Here is a 24706-nt window from a genome sequence, read left to right on the forward strand (position 1 = left end):
ATGTAAGGCATCCCCCATAAGGTTTTTTTTTTGTGGGGGGTCGGTGGCATGTAGACATGCGAGTTAGAGTAGTTTAATCAGGGTAGTTTACCTAACTTCATTTTTTCAGATTAATGTCAGAAACAAAAGGTAAAAACGTCTATATCCGGATCCAGCTGCACGTGCATCACAGCCCAGTGGACCACTGCTGGTCCGGGCACCACACTTTGAGAACCACTCACTGCTTTAGGCTCACGGGGGCGAATGAAACGAAACAAATTTGACAATGGACAGGATCAACGATTCTCGACTTGAACAGCAACGCCGAGTTGTGATTAGTTATTAAATTGTGTAGGAGTCGGGGCGAACCACTATATGCCTCGTGAAAAGTTAACTCGTATATACATTTGAAATTTTTAAAATAAATCATCTGTTGTTGCTACCTTAATTAATTCCAATCGCCATATTTCTGGCTCAAACCTGTGTAAAAAGAACAATGTACACGCACACACAGCATCCTCCATGAGCATAAATCTTCTGCTATGACAAGCTGTTGGTGAGCACCTATTTTAATCACGTGAGAACACAGCATCACTTACACGCAATTACGTGTGACTCAGTGACACGGCTTGACTTGTGCAGTGGAAAAACTGTGACACGGCTTGGCTTTTGCAGTGGGGAAAATTAACCTGTAGCCTCCCGAGCCGTGCCGGGATGACTTTATACAACAGTGAGTGCCAGTAACACACAGACCTGGCTGTCTTTGCCACTAACGTATACGTTAAGTTTAGGTCAAGTTAACCAAGCTCAGGTGCCCACTGTAACAGGGTGGTCACTGCAGCCGGAACCACAGTGCAGTGTGTTTGCTCAACCAACCAAAGCAATAAACTCCATTTGGGCGGACCAGATTATTGGGGCGAGTGCTGTTCGTCAACACCGATTAAGGCCCGGCGGCACGGCTGTGTCTCCACATTGGTGATGTGTACAAACTGCACCAGGTATTCATTTATGGTTGAATAGAACTAGGTGCAGTGGCGTGGCATCACAGAAGCCTAGGATAGGTTCAAGGTCAAATAGCACTCGCCACTGATATTGAACATGGTTGGCAATGGAACCGGGGTTGCCAAACAAACTCCACCGCCACTCTCCCCATACATACATACACACACTCGTAGGTAAAAAAAATGAAATTTAAATTAATAATCAAATGAGTTAGATAATCCGGCGGTGGATTATCTGTTTGCTTAAACACGTTAATATGGGGCCGTCCATAAATGACGTCACGCACCTGGTGGGGGGGGGGGGGTCAGACGATGTGCGACGACGACGGGGGGGGGGGGGGGTGAAAAATGTGACGTCACATCAAAATGCGCAACTTTAAATAAATATAGACAACACGTTCTGCTTAATTAAATATACTTTTTTAATAAATGTTTTCTCCTACAACATCAGAGTGCAGCACCACATTAAATACACACTACAATGACAATAGTTTAAAGCGATTTGAAGCATGTTTCATTTTGGGGGGGGGCAGAGCTTTGTGACGTCATTTGAGGGGGGGGGGTCTGACTTTTTGTGACGCCGTGTGACTGGGGGGGGGGGGAGTCAAAAATCGTCCAAAATCGCGTGACGTCATTTATGGACGGACCCTATTATTAATCCATGATCGTTTATGCGTGGATTAAATATCGGCCGTTCTATAGGATTCGGGGGGGGGCGGGGTGCGTCAAGCGAACGTACGCAGGTGGGGGGGGGGTTCCAGTTTTGACAGATTTTTTGCGTTCGTACTCAATGGATGGCCCCTTACATGAACCGGTGACTTCACAATCAATATCACACGTGGCTCTCACGCGCTCCTCGCTCTGCCAACGTCACGTCTCTACCTCTTCTGGAAGACGGATTCTTCTAACCTGGTCGATTTGAAAAAAAATCTTAAATCCCGGAATAATCTTCCGGAAGGTAAAACAATGTTTTTTTAAAATATTTTTGGTTCTTTCGGTAAAGTCACGTAGAAGGGAAATAATACAAATATAAAAAAAAATCACGACGTTTCGACTGCAACACAAGCAACCATCACCAGGTGTGAAATCCACAGCAAGAAAATGGTCTTGCTGTGATAATTTTTATTGTTTGTATTTTTAATATTTTATTATTTCCCTTCTACGTGACTTTACCGAAAGAACCAAGAATATGAATCCCTGCAGTCACGAAAGCTTTACATCAAAAATCTCTTTTTTATTTGACCAAGTAAGGCACACCGAGCTATATAACTAATTTGTCAGAAGCGATCTGGCCACACATTCTCGCTCAACGAAGTGGCTTATCACGTGGAAATTTAAAGCAGGCAAATAGTCTTAAACACATGTTCATTCTAAATGTGGTGAGGACCCGGAGAAAAATCCACGCGACCACGGGGAGAGAGAGAGAGACACGGATAGGGGTCGAACCCACGACCTCCTGTACACCAGGGGAGGTAGTTAACATCTCCTAGCCACCGTGATGATGATGAGAGAGAGACACGCAAACTCCAAATATACAGCAGCAGGCGTCAGCGTTAGGGGTCGAACCCACGACCTCCTGTATACCAGCGAGGTAATTAACATCTCATCATCAACTTCCGAAATAAATAAAAACTTCCAATTAGACGGAAGCATCTTCCGGAAGATTATTCCGTCTTCTAGAAGATTTTCTGGAAGATTCTTGTGGAACATGCCTCCGTGTTGTGGAAGATAAATTTGACTTTTGGAAGTTTCTTCGGTCTTTTGGGAGATAACTGTGAAAGATGTGTCCTTCCTCTGGAAGTTTCTTCGTCTTCTGGAAATAATTGCGTAAGTTTATTTCCCCCTTCCAGTGAAGATCCCCCATATCTCCCCTTCTGGAATAATCTTCCGACTTCCGGAAGATTATTTCGTTTCATGGAAGATCTAATCCGTCTTTTCTTGAAGATGTATCCCTCCACTGGAAGATTCTTGCGCAATATCCTTCCGTCTATCTTGGAAGATCCACCACATCTCCCCTTCTGGAATAATCTTCGTCTTCCGGAAGATGATTGCGCAATCTTTCCAGTCTAACTTGGATATTCCCCTCATCTCCCCTTCTGGAATAATCTTCGTCTTCCGGAAGATGATTGCGCAATATCTTTCCAGTCTAACTTGGATATTCCCCTCATCTCTCCTTCTGGAATAATCTTCGTCTTCCGGAAGATGATTGCGCAATCTTTCCAGTCTAACTTGGATATTCCCCTCATCTCCCCTTCTGGAATAATCTTCGTCTTCCGGAAGATGATTGCGCAATATCTTTCCAGTCTAACTTGGATATTCCCCTCATCTCTCCTTCTGGAATAATCTTCGTCTTCCGGAAGATGATTGCGCAATCTTTCCAGTCTAACTTGGATATTCCCCTCATCTCCCCTTCTGGAATAATCTTCGTCTTCCGGAAGATGATTGCGCAATATCTTTCCAGTCTAACTTGGATATTCCCCTCATCTCCCCTTCTGGAATAATCTTCGTCTTCCGGAAGATGATTGCGCAATCTTTCCAGTCTAACTTGGATATTCCCCTCATCTCCCCTTTCTGGAATAATCTTCGTCTTCCGGAAGATGATTGCGCAATCTTTCCAGTCTAATGTGGATATTCCCCTCATCTCCCCTTTCTGGAATAATCTTCGTCTTCCGGAAGATGATTGCGCAATCTTTCCAGTCTAATGTGGATATTCCCCTCATCTCTCCTTCTGGAATAATCTTCGTCTTCCGGAAGATGATTGCGCAATCTTTCCAGTCTAACTTGGATATTCCCACTATGAGATCTCTTTTACCAGTGGCAAAATATAATGGTAGGTTTTTACCCTTTTAACTGGTACAAAACTGACACCTTTATTCAAGGCATCATGTTTGCAATGACCACAACACAAGTAGTCAATAAAGCAAACAAAAAGAAGCAACTCTGATAAGGATAATAATATGCACTGTCCTTGAAGTTGATTGGCCCACACCCGAGACGGCTTTCTTTAGAGCCTAGTCCCCATTGGTGTAGGGCCAGATGACACCAGAAGGCGTACAACTCAAAAACAGTGCAATATCAGAGTATTGAGAGTTCGGGGTAAACATTTACACTATGAGATCTCTCTGTTTTTGAGTTGTACGCCTTCTGGTGTCATCTGGCCCTACACCAATGGGGACTAGGCTCTAAAGAAAGCCGTCTCGGGTGTGGGCCAATCAACTTCAAGGACAGTGCATATTATTATCCTTATCAGAGTTGCTTCTTTTTGTTTGCTTTATTGACTACTTGTGTTGTGGTCATTGCAAACATGATGCCTTGAATAAAGGTGTCAGTTTTGTACCAGTTAAAAGGGTAAAAACCTACCATTATATTTTGCCACTGGTAAAAGAGATCTCATAGTGTAAATGTTTACCCCGAACTCTCAATACTCTGATATTGCACTGTTTTTGAGTTGTACGCCTTCTGGTGTCATCTGGCCCTACACCAATGGGGACTAGGCTCTAAAGAAAGCCGTCTCGGGTGTGGGCCAATCAACTTCAAGGACAGTGCATATTATTATCCTTATCAGAGTTGCTTCTTTTTGTTTGCTTTATTGACTACTTGTGTTGTGGTCATTGCAAACATGATGCCTTGAATAAAGGTGTCAGTTTTGTACCAGTTAAAAGGGTAAAAACCTACCATTATATTTTGCCACTGGTAAAAGAGATCTCATAGTGTAAATGTTTACCCCGAACTCTCAATACTCTGATATTGCACTGTTTTTGAGTTGTACGCCTTCTGGTGTCATCTGGCCCTACACCAATGGGGACTAGGCTCTAAAGAAAGCCGTCTCGGGTGTGGGCCAATCAACTTCAAGGACAGTGCATATTATTATCCTTATCAGAGTTGCTTCTTTTTGTTTGCTTTATTGACTACTTGTGTTGTGGTCATTGCAAACATGATGCCTTGAATAAAGGTGTCAGTTTTGTACCAGTTAAAAGGGTAAAAACCTACCATTATATTTTGCCACTGGTAAAAGAGATCTCATAGTGTAAATGTTTACCCCGAACTCTCAATACTCTGATATTGCACTGTTTTTGAGTTGTACGCCTTCTGGTGTCATCTGGCCCTACACCAATGGGGACTAGGCTCTAAAGAAAGCCGTCTCGGGTGTGGGCCAATCAACTTCAAGGACAGTGCATATTATTATCCTTATCAGAGTTGCTTCTTTTTGTTTGCTTTATTGACTACTTGTGTTGTGGTCATTGCAAACATGATGCCTTGAATAAAGGTGTCAGTTTTGTACCAGTTAAAAGGGTAAAAACCTACCATTATATTTTGCCACTGGTAAAAGAGATCTCATAGTGTAAATGTTTACCCCGAACTCTCAATACTCTGATATTGCACTGTTTTTGAGTTGTACGCCTTCTGGTGTCATCTGGCCCTACACCAATGGGGACTAGGCTCTAAAGAAAGCCGTCTCGGGTGTGGGCCAATCAACTTCAAGGACAGTGCATATTATTATCCTTATCAGAGTTGCTTCTTTTTGTTTGCTTTATTGACTACTTGTGTTGTGGTCATTGCAAACATGATGCCTTGAATAAAGGTGTCAGTTTTGTACCAGTTAAAAGGGTAAAAACCTACCATTGGATATTCCCCTCATCTCCCCTTCTGGAATAATCTTCGTCTTCCGGAAGATGATTGCGCAATATCCTTCCAGTCTAACTTGGATATTCCCCTCATCTCTCCTTCGGGAATATTATTCGTCTTCCGGAAGATGATTGCGCAATATCCTTCCAGTCTAACTTGGATATTCCCATATTCTTAGGTTTTTTCGGTAAAGTCACGTAAGTAAAAACATTAAAAAGTAAAATAAAATAAAAATAAAAATCACGACGTTTCGGAGGCAACACAAGCTTCCGTCTTCAGGTGGTACCGTCACAGCCACGACAGCTGCATCAAGTAAATGAGAGATTGCAGGAGTTACCTGGAATAATCTTCGTCTTCCTCCTCCGGAAGATGAATTCCGTCTTCCGGAAGACGCTTCCGTCTTCCGTGCGGATCGGAAGCTGGAGTATCAACATGGCGGCGGCGGCGGTGGACGACCCGCGGGTGGAGCACGGAGACGCCCTCGAGTTCTGGCTCAGTGAGTTCGCGTCCGCTCCCCTGGCTGCTTCCCACCGTGACCCTCCAACCCCGACTCTGCCCTGGCTGCCCCCCGCCCCCATCCAACCCCGCCTGACGCCGCCGCTGATGAAGAGGCGCGCGGCGGCGGTGGGTGGAAGGCAGGCGCCATGGGGTGTTGCGTGAAATTGTGGCGTTCCGGGTCGAGTTGAGTGGTTGCGTGTCAGTGTGGTGATGTGGTTGTGTGTCAGTGTGTGTGTCAGTGTGTGTGTCAGTGTGTGTGTCAGTGTGCGTGTCAGTGTGCGTGTCAGTGTGGTGATGTGGTTGTGTGTCAGTGTGTGTGTCAGTGTGTGTGTCGGTGTGTTGATGTGGTTGTGTGTCAGTGTGTGTGTCAGCGTGTCAGTGTGGTGATGTGGTTGTGTGTCAGTGTGTTGATGTGGTTGTGTGTCAGTGTGTGTGTCAGTGTGTTGATGTGGTTGTGTGTCAGTGTGTGTCAGTGTGTGTGTCCGTGTGTTGATGTGGTTGTGTGTCAGTGTGTGTGGTTGTGTGTCAGTGTGTGTCAGTGTGTTGATGTGGTTGTGTGTCAGTGTGTGTGTCAGTGTGGTGATGTGGTTGTGTGTCAGTGTGTGTGTCAGTGTGGTGATGTGGTTGTGTGTCAGTGTGTGTGTCAGTGTGGTGATGTGGTTGTGTGTCAGTGTGTGTGTCAGTGTGGTGATGTGGTTGTGTGTCAGTGTGTGTGTCAGTGTGGTGATGTGGTTGTGTGTCAGTGTGTGTGTCAGTGTGGTGATGTGGTTGTGTGTCAGTGTGTGTGTCAGTGTGTTGATGTGGTTGTGTGTCAGTGTGTTGATGTGGTTGTGTGTCAGTGTGATGTGGTTGTTTGTCAGTGTGTTGATGTGGTTGTGTGTCAGTGTGTGTGTCAGTGTGGTGATGTGGTTGCGTGTCAGTGTGGTGATGTGGTTGTGTGTCAGTGTGTGTGTGTCAGTGTGTGTGTCAGTGTGGTGATGTGGTTGTGTGTCAGTGTGTGTGTCAGTGTGGTGATGTGGTTGTGTGTCAGTGTGGTGATGTGGTTGTGTGTCAGTGTGTTGATGTGGTTGTGTGTCAGTGTGTGTCAGTGTGGTGATGTGGTTATGTGTCAGTGTGGTGATGTGGTTGTGTGTGTCAGTGTGGTGACGTGGTTGTGTGTCAGTGTGTGTGTCAGTGTGTGTCAGTTTGGTGATTTGGTTGTGTCAGTGTGTGTGTCAGTGTGGTGATGTGGTTGCGTGTCAGTGTGTGTGTCAGTGTGGTGATGTGGTTGTGTGTCAGTGTGTGTGTGTCAGTGTGGTGATGTGGTTGTGTGTCAGTGTGGTGATGTGGTTGCGTGTCAGTGTGTGTGTCAGTGTGGTGATGTGGTTGCGTGTCAGTGTGTGTGTGTCAGTGTGGTGATGTGGTTGTGTGTCAGTGTGTGTGTCAGTGTGGTGATGTGGTTGCGTGTCAGTGTGTTGATGTGGTTGTGTGTCAGTGTGTGTGTCAGTTTGGTGATGTGGTTGCGTGTCAGTGTGTGTGTCAGTGTGGTGATGTGGTTGCGTGTCAGTGTGTGTGTGTCAGTGTGGTGATGTGGTTGTGTGTCAGTGTGGTGATGTGGTTGCGTGTCAGTGTGTGTGTCAGTGTGGTGATGTGGTTGCGTGTCAGTGTGTGTGTGTCAGTGTGGTGATGTGGTTGTGTGTCAGTGTGTGTGTCAGTGTGGTGATGTGGTTGCGTGTCAGTGTGTTGATGTGGTTGTGTGTCAGTGTGTGTGTCAGTTTGGTGATGTGGTTGTGCGTCATTGTGGTGATGTGGTTGTGTGTCAGTGTGTGTGTCAGTGTGGTGTTGTGGTTGTGTGTCAGTGTGTTGATGTGGTTGTGTGTCAGTGTATTTGCGAGTGTTTTTGTGTGCGTCTGTGTGTTTGCGTGTCGGTGTATTTGCTAGTGTGTTCGTGTGTGTGGTCGTGTGTTGATGTGTGGTTAAGTTTTTAAGGATGGATGTGTTTCGGTGGTAGTTGTGTGGTAATGTGGTTGTATCTCAGTGTGGTTGTGTAGTTGTTTATTATTCCTCTGGGGTGTTAATTTAGGTTTTTCACTGCGGGTGTGTTTCGTTATGTGTGGTTGTTGGTACAGCAGTTGTGGCGTTGTCTTTTGGGGCTTCACGTTGCCGTGTTTGCATATTTTTGATGCTCGTGGTGGTTGTTTTGGTGGTGGTGGTGTGTCCGCGTCATTTTGTATCTTGGTACTGTATTTAAAATTGTTTGCCTAACGTTATAGTGATGGTGGTGTGGTTGTGTTTACGTGTGTGTGTGTATTTTAAGTTTGTATTTCATGCGTTAGGATCGTGGCATGCGATGGAGCTCAAGAGAGAGAGACACGGTCGGGCCCAGGGCTACAACGTTTCAGAGTGGTTGTGTGTAATCGTTGTGTTTGAGTGGTTATGTTCGAGCTGTTGTGTTTCACGGTGTGGTGATTCTGTTCATAGTGGTTGTGTTTTGTTATTTGTGTTGTGGTTTTTTTGCAGCAGTACTGTATGGGCGCAGTGGTGGGCGAGATGTTTACTACCTCGCCTGGTATACAGGAGGTCGTCGGTTCGATCCCTAACCCTGACGCCTGCTCTATATTTTGAGTTTACATGTCTGTCTCTCATCATCATCATCATCACGGTGGCTAAGAGACGTTAACTACCTCGCCTGGTATATAGGAGTGCGTGGGTTCGCAATCCTGACGCCTACTGTATATTTGGAGTTGCGTGCCTCTCTCCCCGTGTCCTCCGGCTTTTTCCTCCACATTTAGAAACATGCATTTAGAGTATTTGGTTGCTCTCCATTTCCACATGATAAGCCACATGATAAGCCACTTTGTTGAGCTTTCATTTGTGGCCAGATTACTTCTGAAAAAGTGCTATATAGCTCAGTGGGCCTTACCTGGTAAAATAAAAAAGTCTTTTTTTTAGTACGGTCTGAGTGGTTGTAGGTCATGTCGCCTTTGGGAGCGGGGTTGTGTTTGTGAGACTTGGGTTCCGGTCTTGTGTTGGCGTATGTTATGGGTGTTGTGTTCCAATGTGGTCGTGTACCATTGTTGTGTTCCAGGGATTGTGCTTCATGGGGTTATGCGGTTCAAGGTGTTTGCATTTCGTGTTGGCATGTAACGTTTTGAAATTTCAGAGTTGGTGGTAGTGTTTGTGAGTGATGTTGCCCGAACCGTTGAGTGGGTTTCAGAGAGTGATGGGCATTTCCACAAATTCGGCAACGTCTCGGTGTCAACTTAAAAAAAATCATATGAGGTGTAATTGCGACAGTAATTATTGGGTTTTTTTTTCAAATCAAATATGGCTTATTTATGCAATGAAGCAATGCTTTGACACGTACACGAAATTAAACGCGCCATCGCCATCCCACCGTGGATGAAAAAGCCAGTTTGTCTGAGCGCGTCCGACACCCATGTATTTCATGAGCATATTGAACCTTTTTAGGTAAGGTGTACAAACGATGGCGATCTGAATCACAGTCCTCTTTGGTTGAAACGCTATACCCAACTAAAAAGTAACTTTGTAGTTGTGCGCACAACGATTTACCCACATCTTTAAGTGTCTAAAATGCATGTCCGAGATCGTGAAACTGCCGCGATGTCTGCAGCGAGTTTGTGATTGATATCTCAAGTTGTCAATATGGCCACGTTCCTTGATGCGGTTCTAGCTTTGGAGCGTGGAGTTTGTGAATGAGGAAGAGAGGCTGTCGAGACAAAAAGAGTACCTTGTAAAGGAGACCTGTTACTTCTTTGTGCTTTCCTCGACATGGACATCTATTTATAACCACCTGCCAAGCATCACTTGGCCACATCATCGCATGGCTGGAGCAGCAATTGGCGAAGAGAGGGGTCTTCAAACCACCCCGTGGGCTCGGTTGCATTTGGTGAAATATTGGCAAGAACTTTTACACGGCAACAATACGTTGGCCAAGTAAGGACGCAGCAGACTTCACTTGGTAAAGCATGAGCTAGGCCGCATTGATTTTGAAAACCTGTAGACCCGAGTATTGAAGTGTACGATTCTTTTATTAATGTGTCGGTTTTGACGGTCCTGCTGTGTTTTCTGGTTGTACCGTGTGTCGTTCGGCATGATGTCCGCTATTTCTCTCCACGCGATTGAATAGCTACCAGCACGTGGAGGGAAATGTCAGACATCAATCCAAATAACACACGGTACAACCCGGCAACACGTCGCAGATCCACATAAATTGTATATCACTGCAGCAGGTGATCAATGTCAGGATGCCTAGCGGGATTGTTCCTCAAGAACCAGGCTCCTGACCTTGGGGAAAAGCCAATCGCCGGTTCTCAGGAGGCACTTTGTCACCCACAAATTAATCCGCTCTTCGTTCACCCTCGATGCCCAATGCCGTAGTCTTCTTTCGTATGGTTGATGTAGATGCAGAGCAACAACTACAACTTCACATTCAGGTGGTCAAGCCAGATAACCGCGTCTGGGGGCAGCGGCGTGTATCGCTGTGTGTCTCCTTCGTATTTATGGATCGGGCGTTGCGTCGTTATATTCCGGATTGTTCACACAGCTCGGCTCGCCCGTCATGTGGCCACCGTTAACGTGACGTTGTCGTGGCGAGAAGATGGTTGAACCTGCCTGGGGCTCCTGGTATATCGCCCACTCTTGCGAGAGACGCTCGCCGCGTACGAAAGAAGGCGTGAGCGCGCCGTACAGTGCCCCTTCGGCAAGCATCGCCCCCGCTTCTGAACCGCTCTGTCCATTTTCCGTCTGAGCCCTGGGCAGGAAGAGTGGTTTGCAGGGGACTTTTTTTCTCTCTCTTTCTCTCTGAAAGGAATGCAGAAACACAGCTGTCTGTCAGTTTTGTTTGCACTCGGTGGAGTTGGAAACGCTGTGTAAAGCACAGCAAGAAAAGGAGGGTTTTTTTTTACTTGAAACGACGTTTGAGTTATTTTTAATCAAGGAGCCACAGATTATCGGAAAAATCCTCACGAAACGGAAACTTAAAGCCACCTCCGGATCTATAGACCGCTCACAGATGTTTGCCGGTAACTTTAGTGAACATGAGCTGTCAAGTTCACATGATCTGTCATGAGCACGTCTAATCAATTATACAACCATGGCTGGAAAGGAACTCTCCAACACCCCTTAGCGCGACAACTTCCATGGCAACGGCACTGGGCCCTCCGACGTGTGTTCGGGTTGTTACCGCGTGTTGTCCAGCAGGTTGAAGCGAAACGTCGGACATCACGCCAAACAACGCGGAACAACGTGAAGACACTTCGGAGAGCCCTGCAGCACAACTTTAAAAATTTAACAGTAATGGCACCATGCCCTCTTGGCTGGGCCCTGGCAATGAGGTTGCATTGATTTTTTTTGTTTACTCTCATCACTGGAGTGCGACATGTGGCCACACTGAGGGTCGCGTGTGCGTCAGCCTCTTGAAGCCCTTCGCTGTCTTCAGGAATGCGCTAATTAAAGGGTGGGAGAATAGATGGGTCATTTGGAACCTTCTGACAAACATGCACACGAGCTTGCCTGGCACCCACCAAGCAAATGAAACGCCACCATGTGAGATGAACTGTGCAGGGTGGGCGGGAAGCCCCCCAATAATACCCCTGTCTGGTTTCACTTTTCTAGACTCGAAGAGATTGAGGGTGTAGGGACTTCACGGCCACCCTGTGAATGTGAAGCATAGCATGTTCACGATGGCCATATTACGATTCGCTTTCCCTCTCCTCGCGATATAATACATTGTCATTATTTGTGTTGGGGGTCGGGCGTCATCATATCCCTCGCGAAGATGATCCAATATGGAGAAAACTTGAGTGTAAAGCTGTGCTGCTATTCAGAACTATTGGAAACTGGCCAAATCGATCAAAGCTTTTCCCAAAACCTGGAGCCAAAAACCAGCGTTAGAAGGACTTTACTCACAAAACCGGCCCTCCCAGGCAGGGCCGCAATCCGGGCCGCGTTGTTTTTTGTGGCCTAAGGTCATGAGCTACTTCCTGTGCGCATGGCGTGAGCGCTACCGTTACTGTCTCTAATTCATCGCTTCTGGGGGATAATCCTGTGTTGGAAAGTGTCACGTGATACATGGCGCACACATGTTTCGCCTTCCTTGTTTTGTAATTTGGTGTTCTTGTTTGCAGTGCCTCACTCATGTTTGTCTCATTTGCTCACTCCGTCCGTGAGCCGAAGCCGTAACCTTAGCATACCTGTAATAGCTTTAATTATAATCGCTGCGGCGAACACTTTTCTTGAACCTTCATAAAATATATTTTTAAATAGAGAGTATTAAAATGCAGATAAACACAATTGTAAACAGTTTTTAAGTTGATATCAATTACAGTTATTTATATGCTGTAAATGTAGTACCGTATAATTTGTATAGAATTTGTGTACATTGTAAATTAATTCTTTCTTGCGCACAGGATTTTATGTGTGTGTTGCGAGTATAAGAACTAATTAATCGACAAGTTGTTACGTGCCTAGTTCAGTTGCTTCAGATGTTGCTATGAAGATGGACGATTGCACGAAACGTGGCCTGTTATATACTTTTCCATTTTAGGCAGTGTTATCGACAAATGTGTTGAGTGTTTTTTTAGTTGACGAAAACGTGTGCTCTGTCTCCCCTTCAGACAAGGCCACCAACCCCCTGAACAAGAAGGAGGAATGGGAGGACATCATGGGATTCTGCAACAAAGTCAACCTGGAGCTGGAAGGGTGAGCCCTCTCTGGTTTCTCACGCTCTCCGTGCACAGCCAACTGTCCCGGCGATCAGCGAACCGCCCCGTAGTTGCGCCCGCACCAGTTCAACACCAACACGCAGCCCGTTGACGACGAACAATGCTGGATATTTCCAGCGGGTTTCGTTATCCACTTTCGTACCTGGAATGGCTCCGAAAGCCGCTCTGGCAAAACATTTGTTGCTTTAAATATCAAAATAGTCACTAGATCACTAAGTTTGGCAACACTGCACTCCCCCGGCACCCACTCCGCCTACCCCCCTCCCACCCCCCCGCGCTCCTTGCATGTTCCACAGGCCTCTGCACGCCACGCGTCTCCTCAGTCACAAGATCCAGTCCCCGCAGGAGTGGGAGGCCATGCAGAGTCTGACGGTGAGCGGCGCAGAGACGATGGGGAGAGACCTGTCCGACGATGAGCAAGCGAACGTACCCGGAGCGTTCACGACAGTCTCCCACTCGAGCTCCTAGGCCAGGGGTCGGCAACCTACGGCTCCGGAGCCGCATGCGGCTCTTTACGGGCTGCTTCTTGACGATATATACGTATGTACAGTATGTACATAGATGCATTGCGGCTCTTGAAATACTGAATTTTGTACCGAATTGGAAAGAAATGGCTCTTCTTGTTATTTTGGTTGCCGACCCCTGTCCTAGGCTCTCATTCAAGCCTTAGGCATAGCCATGAACCTTACAAAATCATAACCGTGAGCCCTACCCTTATCAAAGCTTTAACCTTATTAGTCATTACCAAAATACCAGCCTTATACCTAACCAGAGCCATTACCTCCAGTCAATCCTGAAACCTAACCATAGCCTTAACCCATACTTTGGCCTTAATCCTAATCGGGGTCAATCTTCTAATCTTAGCCTTAAACCAAATTCTAACCATAGGCTGTAACCTTAGTTGTTACCCTAACTCGAGCCCGAACTAGTAACCCAAAACCCAAAGCCTGTCTCTTAACCCTAACCCTTAACCTCTAACCCTCTGTGTATGAGGGCAGGTGCTGGAGGCCTGCATGCGCAACTGTGGCAAGCGTTTCCACGACGAGGTGGGCAAGTACCGCTTCCTTAACGAGCTCATCAAGGTGCTGTCGCCGAAGGTGTGTGCCCCCCCACACGGATAATATTGCGAGGTGCTGGCAGGGGAGGGGGGGGATTTCACAACCCTCTCACCAACGCGTAGTAACTCGGAGTGGACTAGCCGACCAGACTAAGAGAATGGCCGCATGAAATCCATAGACCTGGCGAGAATTCCACAGGTTTGCGGTTCACTCGACGAAAAGACGACGACTAAAATACATTTTTTAAATGTTGACAACATTCACTGCACTGCGCTGAAGACTTTGCCCTCACCCAGGCGGACTAACGGCGTGATCCTCGATTTGCACTGCACGCAGTACCTGGGCTCTCGCTCGCCGGAGAAGGTGAAGAGCAAGATCGTGGAGCTGATGTACAGCTGGACCGTGGGCATCCCCGACGAGACCAAGATCCAGGACGCGTACCACATGCTCAAGGGCCAGGGTAGACATTGCGCCCCAACCCCCCCCCCCGGACCCCGCCCCCCTATCCCCCCCTCGCCTCCACATTGCCTCCACTCCCCGTGTCGTCTCTGCGTCCTGTTATGTATGCGTGTGTATGTATGTGTCTCGGGGAGCAGTAGTTTAGCGGTTAGCCGGCGACCCGTGTTCGATTCCCGCTCACGGCCAACACCAGAGACAATAATGGGAACCGGTCCTAGGCCTCCCTTCGGCCGATTCAGCCTCAAATGAGTACCTGGTGCGGTGTGTAAACATCGCTGGCCACCCACCCCCTCGTGTACCGTGCTGGCCTTCATAGGTGCTACTCGCTAACAGCACTTTCCCCGACAGTCTGTTAAGGCTACACGGGGGATCTTTGTCTCTGTTTTGTGTGTCTCGTGCAAATACGTCTTGTTGTTTGCGCGTTTGATGGTGAGAGTTTTTTGTCGGCGCTCGAGTCTCCCTCTGTTTCTTTATCTTTGTTGTAAATGTGCATACATGTGGTGGTGTGCCAGAAAAAAATGGTTTGTGCGGTTGGGTTGTCGCTGCATTGTTGAATGATTGGTCTGGTCGAATCGTTGTGGAAGAGCAGGGTGGGTGTGGGTGTCAGGAAAACGAGTGGCTATTATGGCTGGGTGTCAGGGTGAGTGGATATGTGTCCCTTTCAACGGGTATCAGTGAGAGTGACTTCTCGCTTGTGGTTCATTGTAAAATGTTAAAAAGCAAATTCGACGTGCGTATCTATGATGAACTTCTTTCGCACCGTACGTGGCCAACCGTGCTAATCGGAGGTGCGGATATTGATATTTTATAGTGAGTGACCGTGAGCGGTTGTTAGTCAGACACGAAGCCACTCCCTTTGACTTTGCGGGTTGCAGGCATCGTGAAGGCCGACCCCAAGCTGAGCGAGGACAACATCCGCTACATCGTGCCGCCCCCTCCACCCCGCCATGACAACACCCTCTTCGAAGACGAGGAGAAATCCAAGGTACTGCTGCCCCCGTTCACCTGACACAGTGAGAACCTCTCCGTCCTCATCGCAACAGTGTCAGTTATTGCATCATATGTCTGTCGTTGCTTAACGCCACCTTAATCATCTTGATCGTACGACAACAGTTTAGCGTCTAAATGCAAGCGCATCTCAAGACACTTACAAACATCGGGGGAACATGGGGAGAGAGAGGAGAGCGAGAGAAAAACCGCAGAACAGACCGGGACGAAGAATCCGTGGCCCAGCACCAACACCGACAATAAGCCCCAGGGACAGCCGGGGCAGCCAGGGATGGGTGGGAGAGGTCAGCGTTGGAGGTAAAGCTAAGCGATGTGAGGGAAAACAGCAACGCATGAGGTGGGGAGAAAAATAAAAAAAGTGTAAATAAAAGAGATGGAGGCAGAGAGGGAGAGGACAGTGTTTGTCATCGTTTTTACCATTGCTGTTGCTTTCGCCGGGTTGCGTCTGTCCCGTCCATGCCGCCGCCGTCGCAGCTGCTTGCGCGGCTGCTGAAGAGCACGCACCCCGAGGACCTGGAGGCGGCCAACCGGCTCATCAAGACCGTCGTGAAGGAGGTGTGGCCAAGGCGGGGCCCCCGCACCGCAGTGCACGGGGCCCACTAAAATAGCCACAGCCACAGTTGGTGCCATACAGTCATGTGGCGTTAATCTTGCATCCATCCGTTGGCTCGCTTCTCAGACACTGTGATGCTTTTCCTAAGTTTGCAGCAGTTAATGCTTTTATTTTTGCTCCAGTAACGTACCTATGCACGGTGGCGTAACTGAAATTGTCTGTGGACGTTCACACAATCTGATCTTTTCACATGTGACATCAGCCTATATCAGCCCGCAGAAAATCAGATATGCATAATAAAGGTTTATTGCGTTGGCGATTTGTCAGCATTGTGAAAAAGTCTTCCGAAGAAAAACATGGTGCGTATAAATCGCCTGAAGCTGGTTGTTATCACCAGCGAAACGTACTCAAATTGTAAATGTTGTGGGTTTACTCTCCAACACACAACCGGCGTGCTGTAACAAATTGGCACGTTTTGTTCACGTGACAAACCCTTACGTGTCGGGTGGTGGTGGGTTAACGGCACGTTAATATTTACGCGATCTAACCCACAAAAAACCTTTATTATGGATAATATTGGTCCCGAAAGCCTACGCGTTAAAATCAGATACTGCGCGATGGCGTGCTGGGTTTAACGTCAACGGGGGTGGCGTGTGTAGGACCAAGCCAAGATGGAGCGTGTGGCCAAGCGTATCAACGCGCTGGAGGAAGTGGAGAAGAGTGTGCGGCAACTGCGCGAGCTAGTGGCGGAACACCGGTGCGGCGGCGGCAACGCCACCACCTCCGCGGCGGACGGCGCCAGCATCTCGGCGAGTCGTGCTCCGTGACGCGGCTCCCAACGTTGCGGCTCTCCCGACCAGCGCCCACGCTTAAAAGTTCGATGGGGGCCTAAGGGTGTTGTAGTTTTGGCAGCCCGTATTCGTGTATATTCCATGACTTCTCTTTCCCCCACTGCGGTGGCTCCCAACCTCTCTGGACCCGCCGTCCACTGTCAGACCTCCAAAATGTTCACGCACCACCATGCACCAATGTCACTTTCAAACACTTTATACTCCTTTTAATGAAGGTGTCTGCAACAATTCCTCGATGCCGCTCCCCGTGGCCTAGCAAGTATTCACATTTTTGAGGGCTCTTCAAAATCTAGAGGCCCTGCGTGATTCCAGCCCTGGCTTGCGGTGGGGGCGTCGGCTCCTCGCTGCTCAGACCCCGGCTCCGTGGGTTGACGCAGCGATGGCGGCGTTGTTTCTCGGCGTGCAGGAGGCGTACAGGAGGTGTGAGCGGATGAGGCCCACGCTCTTCAAGCTGGCGAGCGACACGGAGGACAACGAGGACGCCCTCGGTGAGCGGCGCCGCCGCCTCTGACTCGTGTCACCCCGCAAGGGTTTACTCCGGGTCCTCCGGTTTTTCCCCTCCGCATTTAGAATCAACATGTGTTCAAGAGTATTTGGCTGATAATTGGTTTTTTACCCTTCTATCTGGCAACAAAACTGACACCTTTTTACAAGGAGCCATGTTTGCATAGACCGCAATACCTGCAGTCATAATACAAACAAAAGACATAACTCTGATAATGTGCACTGTCCTTGAAGTTGATTGGTCCACACCCGAGACAGCTTTCCTTAGAGCCTAGTCTCAGATGGGTTGGACCAGATGACGCCAAAAGGCGCACTTTTGTTTGTATTATGACTGCAGGTATTGCGGTCTATGCAAACATGACTCCTTGTAAAAAGGTGTCAGTTTTGTTGCCAGATAGAAGGGTAAAAAAACAATTATCATATTTTTACTGGCAAATGAGGTTCCCATGGAGTATTTGGCTGCTTTAAATCTCCACGTGAGAAGCCACTTCGTTGAGCTATCATTTGTGGCCAAGTCGCTTCTGAAAAAGAGCTGTGTAGCTCAGTGGGCCTTTCCTGGTAAAATAAAAAAAATAGTTTAGTTTAGGTAGTCCTCGTGTGGCCATAGGCTGTACAGCAAGATGCGTACTTATTTGCTGTGTAGTTTGCTGTGCGCTGCTTTGTCGTGTGCTGCGTGGTGTGTGCCGCCCACGCTACGTACTGCGTGCTACTCGACAGCGAGGGCAATATTGTAGTTGCTCAGGGGCGGTGGTGACGCAGTCGTGTTGACGTTTGCCGTGGCCCGAGACCTTCTAACTGTGCTCCACGCGTCTCTCCTTCCCGTCCCGGTCCCCCCTCGCCCTCTCCGCTCATCGCAAGCCGACATCCTGCGAGCAAACGACGAGCTCACGAGCGTGATGGAGACGTACAAGTCCGAGGTGGAGAGGCTCTCGACGGTCAATGGCATGTCCAGCCCCACGGCAGCCCCCACCAAGGGTGGGTGCACTCACGCACGCACGCGCATATGCGTGCTTAATACATTATTATTATTAATAATCATGCCCAGCCCTTTTGTAAGTCTGCTGCTGGATCAGGGCTTCATCATTCCGTGCAGGCAGTGAGCGTTGTTTGACATACTTCATCACACTGGTCATAAGTGCAGCTTTGTGAAGGTGGGGTGCATATAGAAGAATAAGAATAATGGGTGTCCTGCGCTGCCCTCTACTGCCCACAGTGCCTAACTTCAACTGTTGTATCCATGGAGGTCACAATTGTAAGCACTCTTGAGGCTCAAACCTGATGAGCATCGTATGCTTACCTCGTTTCCGGCCAGTTGGACAATCGAGACAGAACACAGAAAACACACGATTCGAACCCTTACTGTGACAATCCAGGGAGGTGATTCACTGCGTGCCTATGCACCGCAGAACCAGCGAAAGGGGTTTGACTCCTGCGTTTGCGATTGAGAGGCAGGCTGCAAGAGAGCCCGTACCGATTGCCGTCAACCCCAGCAGGTGCTCGCGAACACCACGTGCCACTGCTGTACTGTCCAGGCCTGCAAGAGTACATGCATGCGTGTGTGTGTGTGTGTCGTGAGTTAGCCGTGAGTTTGTTTCCCAATCACAGCTTACGCCATTGGCGAGTGATATTTGAACCAGTCCCGAGTCTCCCCTCGAACAACTCGGCCTTTAAATGAGTACAGTAAAACCTTGGATTGCGAGCATAATTCGTTCCGGAAACGTATTTGTAATCCAAAGCACTCGTATATCAAAGCACTCGTATATCAGTTGTGATCACGTGACGCTCGGCAGACAAAGCGTATACACGTGCTACTCGCATTGCGAGACCTCGCTCGTTTATCAAATTAATATTTATTTTAAAAATTTGCTCGTCTTAAAAAACACTCGCAGACCAAGTTACTCGCAATCCAAGGTTTTACTGTACCTGGTTTGGTTTGTAAATACGAGCGCTGGGGAGGCAATGGTGGCCGAGCGTGGTGTTATTCACACCCCGCATTCAATAGCGAATAATTATTTGCTATTGTGTGGGGTGTGAATAATTATTCGCTATTGGCATTCAATAGGTGCCTGCTCACAGCACTTGTCTCAAGTCTGTAAGGTTACACAGACTCCTCCCCTTCCCCCCCCCCCTCCTCAGCTATATAATCCCTTGTCACAGCCACCTCTTTGGCATACTTCAGCGATTGTTTTAGCTGTGGTTGTCCACACCTGATGACGGACGCTTGTGTTGCGCCCGAAACGTCGTGATTTAATTTAGTTATTTTTATTATTTTCACCTACATGACTTTACCGAAAGAACCAAAGAGTATGGTTACACAGGGAGTCTGTCTCTGCATGTGTAGGTGGTACCTCATCCCTGATCGAGCTGGCGGGGCTGGAGGTGGCAGCGTCGCCAGCGGCTACTCTCCTGGATGACGAGCTCATGTCCCTGAGTACGCAGATGTGTACCAATGCCATCATCACTGTCATTGCCACCATCACCACCAGCACTGTCACCATAATCATCGCCACAACCGGCACTATCATCACCAGCACCACAAACATTAGTACCACGATCACCACTGTCTATGCCAGCACTAGCACCAGCAGCATCACCAGTACCAATAGCACCACTAGCCCCGCCACCACCACCAGCACCACCATCAACACTACTATAAACACCATGACCACCACCACGATCGCCAAATCACGTTGACAGGGTGCGTTTTCGTGTGTGTTCCAGACCTCACAGACGCGACTCAGACCTCCGCCGCACCCACGCCGCTTAACTGGACTTCATTCCAGGTCAGTGTGAGACTCCCGAGAATATGGAGCGATTTAAATCGACGCAAGCGCGAGATCAATTGTTGCATCGCAAGACCGTGAGAGGGTGGCGGCAGCTTGGGAGGTCTGTATCCATCGGCGGATAGATCACGGCTGATGATGACAATGACGACGACGAGCGCTTTCACGGTGATGTCACTCGAGCGCTGCGACGGCGCTTCAAACGCCGGGCAGCTCGTGACACAGCACGCGCACGCGCGCGCACACAACCCCGAAACCATGCGCCGTTTGTTGGGTTGAGAATTCCTTTAATCGGCCGTGATCTATCCGCTTCTGGATACAGCGACCAGTGGTGCGTCCGAGGGACCCCGTGTGTGAAGAAGTGGTGCTGTGGCCCCCTTTGCGCGTGCGGTGGGTGTCGCGCGCGAGTGATCCTGCAGTCGCCGACCTCTTCTCCCCCGGTGTCTCACAGTTGGGCTCGGCGCTGATGGACGGCGCCACCCTCTCGGTCACGACGGGGACGCCGGCGGAGGCGGCGCCGGCGGCGCCAGCCCCTGTGGGCGGCCTGCAAGAGCTGGAGCAGATCGGCAAGTCCCTGCTGCAGCAGGCGTTGCCTCCCGGCACGCAGCAGGTCAAGTGGTAATGCCCCAACTATGCGCACCAAAGACAAATTTCCCCCGTATATCCTTTACAGACTGTTGGGGCAAGTGCTGTTAGCAAGTAGCACCTATGAAGGCCGGAACGGCACACGAGGGGGTGGGTGGCCAGCACCACACCCAGCCGCGTTGTGTCTCCCTAGTAGTGACATGTACACATCGCACCAGGTACTCATTAGAGGCTGAATCGACCTAGGGAAGGCCTAGGACCCGTTCAGATAGTCACCGTTGTTGGCCGTGAGCAGGAATCGAACTCGGGTTGTTGGGTTTGTAGCGCAGCGCGCTGTTACACTACCGCTCCCTACACTATGCGCAACACGCATACTCGTGTGTGAAATAGTACAAATATTTATTAGAGCTGGGCTATGCAATGAGTTAAATAATTGATTACTCTACCGATTACGAGTTAGATTTCTGAATCGGGATTACACAAAAATAGTTGGGGGAACAAAAAGTCACATGATCACACGTATGGCACTGGACGGGAGTTGACGGGTAGGGCATGGTGACGTCACCAACATTACAGTCACGTCACGCTGGCTGTGGCCTCCGGGAGGCAAAATGGTCGGAGCTGCTGCCATTTGAAAATGAGACCGTGAGTGATCGACTTAAAAAAAGCAGTCGATTACAATTTGTTTCATCAATTGATCGACCAATCACGTCGCAGCTCTGCAGCTTGTGTTTGTTTCTGCCCTTTCCCTCGCCTCCGCTGCAGGGCATCCACGGCCCCTAAGCAGACGCTACGAGAGCTCCAGCAGAGCAAAATGGAGACGGCGCCTAAAGGGGCGGCACCTGTGACCCCCGTGGGGTCGTCGTCCGTCCCGACTCCCGCCGCCGGCGGCTTGCTTGGTGGGGGTCTCCCCCGAGCGGCGTCCCCGAGTTCCTCCTTCGCTGCCGCCCCATCATCGTCCGTCTCCGCCTCGCTCCTCACCCCCGCGGTCGCCACGCTGCCCACCTCGCTCGCCTCTCACACGGCGTCTAGCCCGGCGAGGCCCGGCGGCCCGGCCGGACAGGCCGACATCTCCCTGACCAATGTGTTCGTGCCGCTCGACTCCATCAAGCCCAGTGAGTGGTGGCAGTGGTGGTGGTGGCAGTGGTGGTGCCGGCTATCACTCCTCAAGTTCAGCCACCAGTTCTTGTCGAAGTTTTGGTCTACGTCAACCAGTGGAATGTTAGTCAAGTCCTCGTCTGTGGTTTTCATTCAGTCTAGCTAACAAATTTTTACTCGCCAGGATTAATGAGGCCAACCAATCGATGAACTCCTTTTAATATTACAATTGATAGTTCATTGCCATGTCTTCCTCGTCCTCGGCACACTGCTGCTTCTAATAACGTCACTCAATTATTCTAATCTACTTCATTCAGATTTTTAGTTTCGTCTTTGTGATACGTTCATGCTTCGGTCTTTGGTGGGTAGTCATCGTCGTCATCATCGTTGACTTAAATCAACTTGATCCACTCATTGTCCGAGCTCTGCTCCTGGCATATGACACGGGCCCCAAAGCGGTGGCTTGTGCAAGTGGCTGCGCGTGTTTTGTGTGCCCATCCGTTTGTGCCCGTTCACGTCCGTGTGCGCGTCCCTGTGCGCAGGCAACGTCGCCCCCATCACCGCGTATGACCGCCACGGCCTGCGCGTGCTGCTGCATTTCTCGCGGGGCTGCCCCCCTGGCCGGCCGGACGTGCTGGTCGTGGTACTGTCCGTGATCAGCACGGCGCCCCAGCCCATCTCCGGCCTGCTGTTCCAGGCGGCCGTCCCCAAGGTGTGCCCACGTCGGTACTCCGCTTTGCGCCCCCTTTCACGGCAGCGTCTCGATTTTTATTTTATTTCAGCCAAATCGCCCTGAATATGCTCCCCCGATCTCCTGAGATCTTGGAGGGCAAAGTGGAGTTCAGCCTTGGTTACTGCTTGGATGAGAGACAGCCTGGGAATATCAGGTGTGAACTACCTGTGAGGTGGACTAGATGGCAGTAGAGCAGAGGCTTGAGAATTACCACCCCCTTATACGTGCGGTGGGTTTACTCCAGGTACTGTGGTTTCCTTAAACAATCATTATTGTGACTCGGTTAAGCTTTCCTCAGTTAACGACATTATTACATCTCAGTGATGGGATTATTCTTCTCAGCAATTGTTCCCAGGCTGTGCACAGAACGAAGCATTTTATTTTTGAGACCTCGATACCGCTCATTTTGCTCTGCTGGAGCTCTCGATGAATGAACTCATCTGATTCTGAGGGCACCACGGTGGCAAGATGTTAACTACCTCGCCTGTGGGTTCGATTCCGACCCCAACGCCTGTCTATTTGTAGTTTGCATGTCCCCTTTGTGGTCGCGTGGATTTTCTCATTTAGAAACATGTATTTAGAACATTTGGCTGCTATACATTTCCACATAAGCCACTTTGATGAGCTATCATTTGTGGCGAGGCTGCTTCTGAAAAAAGAGATATGTAGCTCAGTGGGCCTTAGCTGGTAAAATAAATAAAATCAGTTCATAGTTAAGCTTCAGTCGCTTCTCTGAGCAGATCTGCTGAAACGTATGCATGCGTGCCTGCGTGCGTGTGCGTGCGTGTGTGCGTGTGCGTGCGTGTGTGCGTGCAGAATATGCGCGTGAAGCTGCAACCAGCATCCGGCACGGAGCTCCCAGGGTTCAACCCCCTGCAGCCACCGGCGGCCGTTACCCAGGTCATGCTGCTCGCAAACCCCAACAAGGTAGTAGCCGCCCTGCCACAGCCCGCGGGACACCCTTCCTTCACCCTCGTAGCTCCTCTCTCGCCCTTGCACCTCTAACTCCGGTGCCTCCGCTTTGATCCCGCATCCCAGGAGAAGGTGCGCCTGCGTTTCCGGTTGGCGTTCACGCTCGGCGAGGAGGTGTTCAGCGAAGTCGGAGAGGTGGTGGACTTCCCGCCGGCGGAGAGCTGGAGCAGCCTGTAGGGCCCCCCCCTCCCCGACTCGTTGCGTTCTACCACGCCATTCGTGGCGGCGGCGGCGGCTCAACCCGTCCGCCCAGAGGCGTCGCAGCGCCCCTTGTCAAGTCCGCCCGCTCGAGAGGGCCGTGCAGGATCCACCAAACGACTTTAAACAACAATGGGGCATCGCTGTTTCCTGCCTGGGAGACGCCGGTCTCTTGTAGCCCCACTGCACGGGGCGGTGGGGAAGGTAGTTCACACCGGTAGTTCACGCCTGCCGCTCGGCAGCAATTTCGCCGAACGGCGCAAGCCTCGGTGCTTGCCGTGCTGTTCCCTGTATGTGCGTGCTTTGCAGTGAGTGTTAGCGTTCCTTCTCTGCAGCGGAAGCTGCTGCTGTTCGTGGCATTGGCTGCCACGCGCGTCGGCGAAACGCGGCAAATAACGCGAGGTTTATTTTTTTTGTTTCTTCGTAAACGGCAATATGTAAGGAGTGAGCAGCCAGCCCCGTTCCTTCCGATGGGGCCCCTCTGGCCGGGCTGCGAGGATGTTGGCGACACGCCGGGGTTCAGAGGCACCAGGGGGGCGAAACCGGGACTCTCCCAAAACTCTGAACACGTAGAAACCACAGGATTATTTACACAAGACTCGGTATCTCTTTACAAGTCGCTCGCCCAATGGGCACCATTGGCCATGATGGATCGTGACCCTGCCTTCGTTCCCTCTTCCCCACCCGGCTGCACGCCTCGCACCTCTGCCCCTATTGCACATTAAGAGGTGGAGAAGGCAATTGCTGTTGTGAGGAGGGAGATGTTGGGGAGATGTTGGGGAGCGTGGGTTCGGGGCTGGTGGAGGGTGATGTCTGTACAGAGTCGCTGCCCTCCGTGCTCGGTCGCTTCCACTCTTGCAGCCTCCTGGGAATTTGTGCGGGGGGGGGGTGGTGGTGGGTTGGTGGGGGGAGGGTTTCGTGGCGATTAAGTCAGACGGCTGAGGTAATATGCACGCCGTTGGCTGCACTACCATTGGCTGCACTACCATTGGGCTGACAGTGTTTCGAGTGTCCACCAGTAGACAGCAGCGGACGCCTGCAGGCCCGAGGATAGCCGTGCGCTGCACACGATCGC

General features: G+C 49.8%; 1 protein-coding gene across 1 annotated transcript; it reads left to right on the forward strand.

Annotated features, from left to right (window-relative positions):
- The first annotated feature begins 6007 nt into the window (after window positions 1-6007).
- Window positions 6008-24486, forward strand: LOC144940752 (ADP-ribosylation factor-binding protein GGA1-like). The gene is made up of 17 exons (XM_078867143.1): window positions 6008-6102; window positions 12722-12806; window positions 13126-13201; window positions 13828-13926; window positions 14224-14347; window positions 15222-15331; window positions 15829-15909; window positions 16567-16716; window positions 17165-17246; window positions 18121-18237; window positions 19604-19693; window positions 19984-20045; window positions 20497-20663; window positions 21396-21745; window positions 22271-22440; window positions 23278-23388; window positions 23500-24486. Exons 1-17 carry the CDS (start codon window positions 6039-6041, stop codon window positions 23608-23610), a joined length of 2049 nt encoding a protein of 682 aa, XP_078723269.1. The 5' UTR covers window positions 6008-6038; the 3' UTR covers window positions 23611-24486.
- The last annotated feature ends 220 nt before the right edge of the window (window positions 24487-24706 follow it).

Source organism: Lampetra fluviatilis, chromosome 23 (assembly GCF_964198595.1).
Source record: "Lampetra fluviatilis chromosome 23, kcLamFluv1.1, whole genome shotgun sequence".
NCBI classification, from domain to species: Eukaryota; Metazoa; Chordata; class Hyperoartia; order Petromyzontiformes; family Petromyzontidae; genus Lampetra; species Lampetra fluviatilis.

What these genes read in the sequence shown, in the direction of transcription:
- LOC144940752 (XM_078867143.1), top strand. Translation starts at nt 6,039, where the DNA reads ATGGCGGCGGCGGCGGTGGACGACCCGCGGGTGGAGCACGGAGACGCC. An exon ending in CGCCCTCGAGTTCTGGCTCA is followed by an intron (nt 6,103 to 12,721) that starts GTGAGTTCGCGT and finishes TCTCCCCTTCAG; the next exon opens with ACAAGGCCACCAACCCCCTG. An exon ending in TGCTCGCAAACCCCAACAAG is followed by an intron (nt 23,389 to 23,499) that starts GTAGTAGCCGCC and finishes CCCGCATCCCAG; the next exon opens with GAGAAGGTGCGCCTGCGTTT.